We start from the raw sequence: 11626 nt of genomic DNA on the forward strand, positions 1-11626 counted from the left end.
ACTCCATTCCAATTTAGAGGGAGGGCTAAGTTACCAGGGAGCATGAAATCAGGAGATGATTTCCAAGACCTTTTTCCATCTATTTCCTGCTCTACCAGCACTGGTCCTAACACCCTCTTTGGTCTCCCAAGGAGGTCTTCCTGGGCTGCCGTCCTGCCCCTGTGCCCTGCTTCTCCCACGTGCACCTGAAGGATCTTACACTGACCGTAAGATCCCTAACAGGCAGAGAGAATGAGGAAGTAGGACCCTCGGGGTGAGAGAGAGCGAACCCGATGAATTGGGCCATTGCTGTGAGTTAGATGTCCTTTGTTAGAAAGGGGGAAATTGCTACGACTGTGACTTTCAGAGTAAAGTTCCTTTCGAAAGCCTGTCTCTCACCTGTCCAGAAGAGAGATTGTACATCTTTCAAGCCAGAAACCACACTTGGCAGTTTTTCTCTTAACTGTACAGATAGATGACTGCTTTTTTCAGATGCCTTACACGCAGCCCATTTCCCTGCTCACAGAAACTAGTCTCTTCGCAGGCTGAGCAGGACGGAAGGGCTCCATGTAAGCCCAGCAGTTTTTTCCCCTAGGTTAACAGAGTTTCGCCTGAATTGTCCAGCTCGGGCGCCGTCCGGCTGGACGAGGGGCCCTGCAAGAGCTGACCAGGTACTGAGGGCATCTTCTGCCCTCAGTGCTGTCTGATCTTACCTTGTGTCAGCCTCGATGGTCATCAGTTTCCCTTTTATTCACACTGCAGGGCTTGAAGAATCAGGCCCGGGTGAAGCTGAATATCGTGAGGTGTCCCCCGGTGACCACCGTGCTGATCAGGAGACCAGACCTTCGCTACCAGCTGGGGTTCAGCGTCCAGAACGGAATTGTAAGTTCAGCCCCATACCTCTTCCAGAAGTCTGACCCACGAAACCAAGGCCCAGGGTTTGGGTCTTTGGAGGGTATTTTTAAAGCAGGTCTGTTCCCAGAAAGAATCTGGCAAGAGAGGGGCGGATGGGTGAAGGCAGACCCCATTCCTCCGTGGCCAGAGAATTCATTGCCTCCCCTGGGAGAATGGCCCTCCCAGCTGCCGACTTGAGATAGTTTGGAAGGTACCCACCTTCCCCACAGCCTTGGCTGAGAACCCACCCCTGTGGGGGTTATGTGTGAATGACTTCCTCCTTGCCTTCTTGACCTGAATTTGGCAGTTTGGGGATAAAGTGTATTTTCATCACTTGGATGTCTGCTTTTAAATACTGGGTTAGCCAGAAAGTTCATTTGACTTTTCCTACAAGATGTTATGGGATGAACCCTAACAAATTTTTGGTCAACTCAGTACTTCCCTTTTTTCCCCTTTATTGTGATAAAACATACACAGTAGTAAGTTTGCCATTTAAACCATTTTTAAACATACAATTTAATGCCTTTATAGGACATTCATGAAGTGGTTGTAACCATGCTTCCAAAACATCTTTATCTCAAACAGAATCCCCGTATTCAGTACTACTCCCCTTTCATCCTGGTTTGCCTTATTCTAGACTCATAGTAATTCTGGGCTTTGGTGAAAAATCTGTAACCTTCTAGATATTACAGATTTTGGATGTGCCCTCCCTCTCTTTGCATTCATCTTTTAAGATAGAAAACCCTATCCTTTTTCCTCCCTTAAATTTTAATTGACTTGTAGGTAATTAAAATTTTATTCCAAGTGTGTCTTAAGCAATACCTTTGAAGTTCGCAGTTGGAGTTGAAATACCTAACCCACTTTAACTATTTTTTGTACCCATGTAGCCTCATTTCCTTCTTAAGAGAAGAGCCAAGGTTACTCCTTATTGTTCTGGTCTGACTACCTGTTTTTATCAGTTTAAACTTCCTTGTGTGTGTTTTTCCCAAGTTGAATAATATTAGAAGTTGTTCAATTGTTAACAGAGGATTGTCCTATAAGAGATGCAGAGCCCTCAGTTTTATCTCAAGTGTGGGAAGCACCTAAGGGCCCAACTCCCAGAGTACCTGACAGGCTGAAGGGTCCACACGCTCACAGACGCAGAAAGCGTGTTGTCCTGAGGTGTTGCAGTATCGTCTTCATAGGCTTTTAGAGAAAGGTGCACAGTCAGGAGTGAAAAGCCAGCTCTGTTAACTCAAACCATGTTCCTCTGGAACAATTCCAACTGCTTTGTGGGTGAGGTGGGGGTGCCTGCCGCTGCAGGCTCAGGCCAGAGCCCTCCACCAGCCTCCAGCCTCTGCCCACCACTGTGCCTGGCTGCACTGAGACAGAAAACAGCCACGTTAGCGTTTCTGCCAGGGGCGAGTGGAACAAGGACCACTGCGCTGGGAAGGCCGACGAGCTTCTGCCCTCCAGCTGGCCAAACTGTGGCACACACAGTGGGGTTCTAGCAGGTTCTAGCCCCAGCGTAAGTCATGTAACTGACCCTAAGAAGCCAGCCGCTAGCATCACACAGTTCAGTGTTTGAGTCCTGGATAATACTAACCTGCGTTATATAGACTGACAGTTTGAAAACACTGGCAGCTCTGTGACAGGCCCAGACAGCTCTTTTTACCAAAGCTGAGCTGGGATGGAAAGTAGTCTGGATTCACAGTGCCGTGAAATCCAGTGATGTGTGCGTTCCCTATGCAGAGTGCATGAACACGAGCGGGCCGCCTGGGGGTCCAGAGTCCTCTTGCTGGTAGAAACAAAGATGTCAACGTCCAAAGCCTGCCCATGGCAGCTTCTCAGATATGAGAGCACTGGGGGCGGAAAATTCCAGAAAAGACAATCTCCTGCCCCAATGGGTTTCCTAGCAGGTGGTGCCCCCTGGGATGGGTCACTTGGCCTCTGACTAAATTTGGCCTTCGACTCTGACAGATCTGCAGCCTCATGCGAGGGGGAATAGCAGAAAGAGGAGGCGTCCGCGTGGGACACCGCATCATTGAAATCAACGGGCAGAGTGTGGTGGCCACCCCACACGAGAAGATCGTCCACATCCTCTCCAACGCCGTGGGGGAGGTAGGGGAGGAGCCTGGGGTGGGAGTCCCCTGGCGCCCCTCGTCCCAGCCAGGAAGCCCTCCTGAGAGTTCTTCCAGATCCTGAACACATCCCTGCAACCAAACTGTCTTGGACCAGAATTGAAACCCAATAACAAGTGGTTGTCTGAGAGCTGCTCCTCAAAAACATCATCACATCACCTCAGCCTTCTCCTCTGGCAGCATCTACCCACCTCCTCTTCTAGTTCTCTAATCTGGGCATATTCTGTCTGTGGCTACCCAAGTTTTCTCCATTTTTCCCAGCTAATCTCACCAAATGTGCCTGCAAGATTTAAGTCTCAGATTCAAGTCTAATCTGCAGCTCCCTGGTACGGCCAGGCTGAACAGGGGTCTGAACAGCTGTTCTGGGGGGAGGGAGGGAGGCAGGAGCAGCCAAAACCCCACAGTTGTCCTCGTCCTGTTTTAAGGGGCTTTCTCCTTAAAAAAAAAAAAAACAAGCCAAAGCCTGGTGAGAGCCAGAGCTTTGGGGAAAGTAGAGCATTCTGGTTTTCGTTCTTCACTCTCTATCACCCCTAATGCTTTAGAAAGCCCATGGATTCTGCTCTTCCTGGAGGCTGCCTGGGTCAGATCCGTGTTAGAAAGGGGGTGGGCGGGGAGAGGGCTGTACCTTGAAAGGCGCCCCAGCCGTGCGGCGGCACCCACACAGCCCTGGAGTCCCCGCCTGCAGCTGATATGTGTTTCTGCCTGCAGATCCACATGAAGACGATGCCGGCTGCCATGTACAGACTGCTGACAGCCCAGGAGCAGCCCGTCTACATCTGAGGCCGCGCCCCGCGGTGGCATGCATGGAGGCCTCTCCTCACTTGTGGTTGTGTTTCTCGTGCTGCATCTGTGTGCCCACTGAGACCTTCCCCTCTCACGCCCAGCACTTGGTTTGACACGGAGGAAGAGAATCCGCAGTGACCTCCCTCTCTCTCCGGTTTGCTTTGTTTGTTTTAAATGCCAGGGAAGTTTTGTATACACTCCTTTGAGGCTGGAGAGCAGGTCAAAGTCACCCAGAGTCTGCCGAGGACCTTCCTGAAGGGCCCTTGCAGGAGGGGGCCCTGAGGAGGGTTGTCACCACGCCGCACCCTCCCTTTCCAAGAGGTGCAGACCTCTTCGGAGGAGCCCCTGGGGACGGTGAAGAAGCCGATTCCGCAGTGCCTACGATCCAATGGCTGATCTCTGCTCTCTTCCAGTCAGTTCATGGGAATATGGTAGTAATGGGGGGGCCGGCCCACCGTGTACTTGGGGCATCATACGCCATTTCCTCCCGGAATTTCTGAGCCAACCTTATGCCTCTTCTTTAGCCAGTTTTAGTTTCAACATAATTGTTTTTTCTAATGTGAACCTTTTCACCCTGGGATAGAAGGGGAACTACGGGGACGCGGATACCTGTGCAGAGAACTGGGCGATTCCCGAGGTTACCAACCATTAGATAAACACAGGCAGGTACTTCTGCCTTCTTCTACACCACACGTACGTACACACGTCTCACTTGCATATATTCCACCCTGCCCTCCTGCCCGCCACCAGTGAGGCACCCAGAGCCCCTGGAAAACCCACATGGCCTCTCTGTGAGGCCCCTTCCCCCACAGGTGAGGGCCGCGGGGGCCGGTGAGCCCTGTCCAGAGAGAGACAGCCCTCTGAGGCTGAGGTCTGGCCCTGCCGGCATCTCCTTGGCTCAGGGGGTTCTGGTGGACTCCCATGCCCCCCCACCCCAACACACACACACCCCACACACTGGGAGTCTGGACAGGATGGACTGCTCCCCTTGAAGATGAGGAACCCGATGTGATCGTGTTAAGCTTCCTGGTCTAAGGTGAGACCGGCCTTCTCTTCTCAGGGCCACGAGGCAGGATGTGACATTTGAGAGGCCAGCGCGGTACACAGACCACCAAACTAAGGGGACAGTCGGAACCTCAAGCGATGCCTAAGAATCCCCAGATGAATTCCAAAAACATCTTGCTGCCTCGGGGGCCTGAAAAAGCTTTTACTTGGTGTGGAATGTTGCGTGTTCTCATCAGGCGCCTCCCATCCGTGGGTTTCATTCGTCTCAGTCGGTGCAGATGTTCTTGTAATACCTTGATTCTGAGCCAGTTTTCACTTACTCTTGGTCCAAAGAGCGCTTTTGTTTTCATGTGGGTGGGGTGTGGCTTCGTTTGGTTTTCGTTTTGTTCCGTTTGTGACCTCCACAGAGACAGGGTAAGAGAAACTATTTTGTGATATTATTATAGTCCCTGTTCTCAACATCTGGGCTATTTATGTTGTGTCTGTGGAAATAGCAACCTGGTGAGCACATGTTGGGTGGTATGGATTTATACCTCGAACAGAGCGATTTCAGGGAGGGAGAAAGTGAATGAGAAAAGACTGGGAACAAGAGACTTCTGCCAGAGAGGTGGTGCAGTCTGGGATCTCTGTGCTGAGTTTTCTGCTTAGGCAGGAAAGCCAGGTGCTTCAGTGGCATTAGTGGCTGGACTCCCAGTGTGACCGTGGGTCAGACCCTGCCAAAGAGAGGCTGTGCTGCCCACACATCCCCCCTGGGATGGGGCTGCCCCTTCTCCAAGGGTTCAGGGTGGGCAGTATGGGACCCCTGGACAACTTTTGAGGACAATTAGCTGAATGTTGCTAAGTTGCTGCTAAGTAGGAGACCAGCCCCAAGGCTAACCCACTGCGAACATGAGGAGCCACGAACTTCAGTACCATTTACCAAACTATAGTGTCTGATGACATACAATTAAATACTAAAGAGTCCTGAGTTCACCTTACCTTTGCCAGAAAGAGTGGATAAAACAGGAATGCAGCATTCTGGGTGGTATTTGGATATAACTGGAGAAAGGCTCGTGCCGTCTGCTCCCAGGTGAGCTCTTGAGCCGCCTGCCCCCATGCCCATTCAGAGGCGTCGGTGATCGGCCACTGGCCAGGAATCCCGCCAGCACATCTCTGTGCAGCCCTCCACGTCATTACAATGCAGCGTCTTCACCCAAAGCAGAGGAGGAGGCAGGCTACACTTTCTATTGATATTGTACAAAAATCTAGAAAGTCTGGTGGGTGTTTTTGCCAGTTTGGTAAACTGTCCTAGGAGACTAATGTTTTAGTATAAGATTATCCCACCACACACCTTTGTATCAATAAGAGTGGCTCCTCACACCCGGATAGCCAGATCTCTAGCTTGGTGGAGGTTCAGTCAGCTGTAGTGTATTCTTACCGGCCTGGCTGCCGGTAAGTCAGGGGAGTCAGCCCATCTTCAGAAGTTAACCAGGAGGCAGGATCTTAACAGTAACTCCGTTTGGGAAGTCTCACGGGAAGTAATGGCCTGTTTCCCTCTGACATCCCAGTATATATAGTTACATATGTAAATATCTGAAAACCCCATGCAATGGTGAAGACTGTGTACAGAGCAGCCTTCCCAAACGTGGCCCTAGGCAAAAAGCCACTCTTGCCACTTGGCTTGGACATGCTGGTGACTCAGCTTTGGGGATAGATTCCCAGATCCATCTACTCTTCCTGGTCCAGCCAGGATGCGCCAGAACCTGCCCTGCCTCTACCTTCTCAAATGTGACCATTTCAGGGAGCCACCCTCAGCCTTGGGTTCACGAGAAGATGAAGCCCCCAGAGACCAGTGCCTGGAGCCCATCATGGGGCACTGGACTCTGAGTCCCTGTACCCGGGTCTGCTTTCCCAACATTGCCCATCAGCCCCGGCCTCAGAGAGTCCCAGAGTAACCTACTACCTCCCCATCGCTCCCGCTATCCTGGTCACACCCGCCACCCCGTCTGCACGCAGATGAGACCTGCCCCCAAGCCCAGCAGTGAGGCTGTTACCAATGTTTACAATTAGGGGCACCTCCTCTGAGGCGTGTTTACTCCCCCACTCCCAAGGCCACTTGCTGGTCTGAGTTTCATGTCCGTCTGCCCCTTCCCTGGTTGAGGCCGACTTGAACACACAACCCTGATCTTACGTCCCGACCCTCCATCCGTCAAGGCCATGGTGAGGACTGTGTGGGAAGGATATTCCTTGTACATACTCAGCACAGCCCCTAGAGTTTGGACTTGTACTATTGTTCTGTAAAGAGGGTGAAATAGAGCTTATTGTAAAGCGTTGGGAGAAGTATAGTATTGTATTTGTAACAATATGGTTCTTTGTATACACAAAACTCAATCTCTATATATAATTATAAATATATATAAATAAGATATATATACACGTGAGCCTGGAATGTTGATGCCGCACACCCACTGAATGTATTTCCCCTGACAGTCTGGTCACTGGGCTGGCCCACCCTCCCCTCCTTCGTACTGTTTTGGGGGTTGTGATGTATTTAATGTGTTCTCTTCCTTTATTTAACTGAACGCTAATGTCTGTAAGAGTTGCCGCAACAATAAACAAGAACGTCACCTCTTGGCCCTGGCTGAGCGTCTTCATGTTTCAGGGGAGGGACAAGACTGAAAGTGGGGGAAAGATGTCATCAGCCCAAAGGCCACTTCCTCCCCACCCCGTGGGGCCTGCTCCGTGCTCAGAGCCCATTGCCTAAACGGGCAGGTTCTGTGAACCTAGGAAACACAAGCGGCTGTGTCAGCTGTTAGAAAGTCCACTGTCTCGTCGACCTCCTGGGAGCACACTGAATGAGACATAGGAACCCTCTGGGCTTCTCAGTGAGGGAAAGGAAGTAGAAGTGAATTACCTTCCCAAGAAATCTCCAGGGAGGGGAGGTAGCCCTGCTTAAGTGGACTGCAGAAGGAAAAGTTCCGTGTCCCATCCCCCACCCCATCACAGAGGACAGAGGAGCCTGGCAGGCTGCAGTCCACGGAGTGGCAAGAGTTGGACACGACTTAGTGACGGAACAATAACTGAATCATTGCTGCACAGCAAAAATTAACATTGTAAATAAACTATAACAAAATCTGACTCATACAAATATAGAATGAACATGTTATCAAATACAGAATGAACATGTATCAAATATTTATTAACTCACTAATTGATAACATCCGCTGGATCATCGAAAAAGCAAGAGAGTTCCAGAAAAACATCCATTTCTGCTTTATTGACTATGCCGAAGACTTTGACTGTGTGGATCACAATAAACTGTGGGAAATTCTGAAAGGGATGGGAATAACAGACCACCTGACCTGCCTCTTGAGAAACCTATATGCAGGTCAGGAAGCAACAGTTAGAACTGGACATGGAACAACAGACTGGTTCCAAATAGGAAAAGGAGTATGTCAAGGCTGTATATTGTCACCCTACTTATTTAACTTATATGCAGAGTAGAAGAAGCACAGGCTGGAATCAAGATTGCCGGGAGAAATATCAATAACACCAGATATGCAGATGACACCCCTGTTATGGCAGAAATTCAAGAGGAACTAAAAAGCCTCTTGATGAAAGTGAAAGAGGAGAGTGAAAAAGTTGGCTTAAAGCTCAACATTCAGAAAACGAATATCATGGCATCTGGTCGCATCACTTCATGGGAAGTAGATGGGGAAACAGTAGAAACAGTGTCAGATTTTATTTTGGGGGACTCCAAAATCATTGCAGATGGTCATCGCAGCCATGAAATTAAAAGACGCTTACTCCTTGGAAGGAAAGTTATGACCAACCTAGACCGCATATTCAAAAGTAGAGACATTACTTTGCCAGCAAAGGTCCGTCTAGTCAAGGCTATGGTTTTTCCAGTGGTCATGTATGGATGTGAGAGTTGGACTGTGAGGAAAGCTGAGCGCTGAAGAATTGATGCTTTTGAACTGTGTTGGAGAAGACTCTTGAGAGTCCCTTGGACTGCAAGGAGATCCAACCAGTCCATCCTAAAGGAGATCAGTCCTGGGTGTTCATTGGAAGGACTGATGCTAAAGCTGAAACTCCAATACTTTGGCCACCTCATGCGAAGAGTTGACTCATTGGAAAAGACTTTGATGCTGGGAGGGATTGGGGGCAGGAGGAGAAGGGGACGACAGAGGATGAGATGGCTGGATGGCATCACTGACTCGATGGACGTAGGTCTGAGTGAACTCCAGGAGTTGGTGATGGACAGGGAGGCCTGGCGTGCTGCGATTCATGGGGTCGCAAAGAGTCAGACACAACTGAGCGACTGAATTGATGAAACAGGTAAGATGGGAAGAGTATTTTGAAGAACGAAATATTAAGTTTTTTAAAAGGACTTAGAATGAAACCTCTAGGTTAGATATAACTGGTTAATGTCCTTCAAGGCCCTATAACTATCACCTTTGGAATCCTCTTTTCTAAGCAGAAATCATTTGCATCTCTAGTTGGGGGTACAGGGAAGACTGTTAGATGATAATAAAAGCCATGCAGAAGAATAAAGCACGAAAAAAGAGTCAAAAGCAGGGACTCCAACAGATATTTGTGCACCCATGTTCATAGCAACTTAATACACAGTAGTCAGACTGGAAGCAACCCAAGTATCTGTCAAGGGATGAATGAATACACAAGATGCATGCATATAAAATGGACTATTACACAGCCTTAATAAGCAAATTCTGACACATGTTGATGTTTGAAGACACATGCTAAGTAAAATAAGCTAGTCAAAAAAGGACAAATATTGTATGACTCAACTTACATGATCTATCTAGAGTGAACACATTCATAGACACAGGAAGAAGAATGGTGGTTGCTGAGGCTGAGGGAGGGCAGAATGGGGAGCTATTGTTTAATGGATATAGTTTCCATTTAGGAAGATGGAGAATGTTCTGGACATGGGTGGTGGTTATAGTTGCACAACAATGAGAACGTACTTAGTGCCTCAGAATTTTAACCTTAAAAATGCTTTAAAAGGTAAATTACGTATTATGTATATTTTACCAAATTTTTCTAAAGTGCACAAACATGGAATGAGTTTAAAGGTGCTATTTTACACGGGATCGTTAGAGAAGGCCTCACTGAGAGGAAGAGGGGCCCTGCGGATGTCTAGGGATGTGGGTTCCGAGCTGCAGGGACAGCACACAGAGGCCTGAGGGAGAGCTGGAGGCCAGTGCTGCTGGAGCAGAGAGGGAGGCAGCAAGTGGTTGGAGATGAAGGCAGGGGTGTGGAGTGTGATAGTGGTACATGTAGGTGGTGGAAGAACTCTGGTGATGCACACATGCATACACACACACACACACACACTTGAGTGGTTTTGCTTCTACTCAAACCCACACACTCCATCACACTCAGCTCACACTCCTCATCAGCTCCTCTGAGCTCTCATCACTAGCAAGAACTAGGATTTGGCGCCCTCTGGTGATATAACTTTGGAAATACCAAATCCAGACAAGCTAGAATCTCAGACAGTGATTGAGGGAATGGGGAATCTTGGCCACTCGTTACAGGCCCCTTGTTTTCCAAATAAGGAAACAAATGTCCTAAACAAGAATAGGACTCACAGAAAGCCATACAGTGAGCAGTCAGCTAGAACCGCACTCCCGCTCCTTGGTCTACTCCCAGCTGCTGACCCATGGGGTGTGGGGAGTATCTCTCCCTACTGGCCAGGCTGGGGGCAGCCTGGAGACAGACTCAGCACTGCTGTGACCTCAGCCTTGGGCCACCTCCAGAGCCTTTGTGAGAGCTAGACAGAAAAGCACAGCAAACTGGTGGTTCGCCAACCCTCCTGCTAGGCTGGGAGAAGCCACGCCTGGAGGGCTGAGGGTGCCGTCGTGAGACAGAGAGAAGGGAGAAGGCGATAAGCACAGCCTTGTCACTACTCTGCACCCCTTTCCCAGAGCCCAGTCCACGCTCTGCTCCTATTGGCCATCTCATCCGCTGTCCAACCACACGACAGCTCTCTTCCCCTCCACTACATAGTTGCTTATGGGTAGGGACCTACTTTTTCTCAACTTCCTAGTCATGACAGGTTATAATTAGAAGAGTCACAGACAGGGATGTAAACTACAGCTCAGCTATTATATTACTTATATTCTTCCTGTGTGACCCTGGGCAAGTTAATTAACTACTCTGAGCCACTATGTATCATCTATAAAATAAGCACGGCTTGGCTCAGTTCTTAAGATTAGAGATCCTGTCCATGAGGCTCAGGAAGTGCAGTACAGACAGTCATTTACAAAGTACAGAACTGGTCCTGGAGAGAAACTGTCAGGGAGCTCTTCTTGGAGGAGGTATATTTCTGCAGGGTTTTTAAGGCACAATAGGAGTTTGCCAGACACCATGGTTGGTGAGAACATTCTGTGCAGAGGCATGGAGTGCTGGAGGCCTGGAAAAACGTGGTCAGAGGATCCCAAAGCACTTGAGGGACATCCCTGGTGATTCAGTGGCTAAAACTCCACATTCCCAATGCAGGCTGCCCAGACCCAGATTCAAACCTGGGCCACCTGCACTGGGAGTGTAGAAGGAAATGTTTCCTGTAGCATCTCCCCCACATCATCTGGCTGAGTGTTCTTCAGATCTCTTTGTAATTCTGCTTTCTGAAGCTCACTGTCTGTAACCCTTCTGCTGCCAGTGGTGGGTTGGGGGCACCCAGTTCCCCAGTACAGAGTATCTAGTCCTGTTTCTAAAGCAAAATGCCCTTCAGGCTTTTTCTCTGTAGACACACTGCCCAGTCTTCCTGCACAGCCCAGTCCAGTTCTTGAGGGTCTGCGAGTCAGGGCTGCTGCAAGCCTTTTGGGATGGAACTGTGTCTT

The 11626-nt window shown here is 49.3% G+C and overlaps 1 protein-coding gene across 2 annotated transcripts in view; it reads left to right on the forward strand.

The window, feature by feature from the left end:
• Nucleotides 1-7388, forward strand: part of APBA1 (amyloid beta precursor protein binding family A member 1) — a 242931-nt gene extending 235543 nt beyond the window's left edge. For both annotated transcript variants that reach the window (XM_070375790.1, XM_070375791.1), the window contains 3 exons: nt 742-861; nt 2833-2973; nt 3702-7388. In XM_070375790.1, the coding sequence (XP_070231891.1) occupies nt 742-861; nt 2833-2973; nt 3702-3773 (333 nt within the window). In that variant the 3' untranslated portion in view covers nt 3774-7388. The remainder of the gene's footprint in view (nt 1-741; nt 862-2832; nt 2974-3701) is intronic.
• Nucleotides 7389-11626: the final 4238 nt, after the last annotated feature.

This window comes from Bos mutus, chromosome 8, assembly GCF_027580195.1.
Source record: "Bos mutus isolate GX-2022 chromosome 8, NWIPB_WYAK_1.1, whole genome shotgun sequence".
NCBI classification, from domain to species: domain Eukaryota; kingdom Metazoa; phylum Chordata; class Mammalia; order Artiodactyla; family Bovidae; genus Bos; species Bos mutus.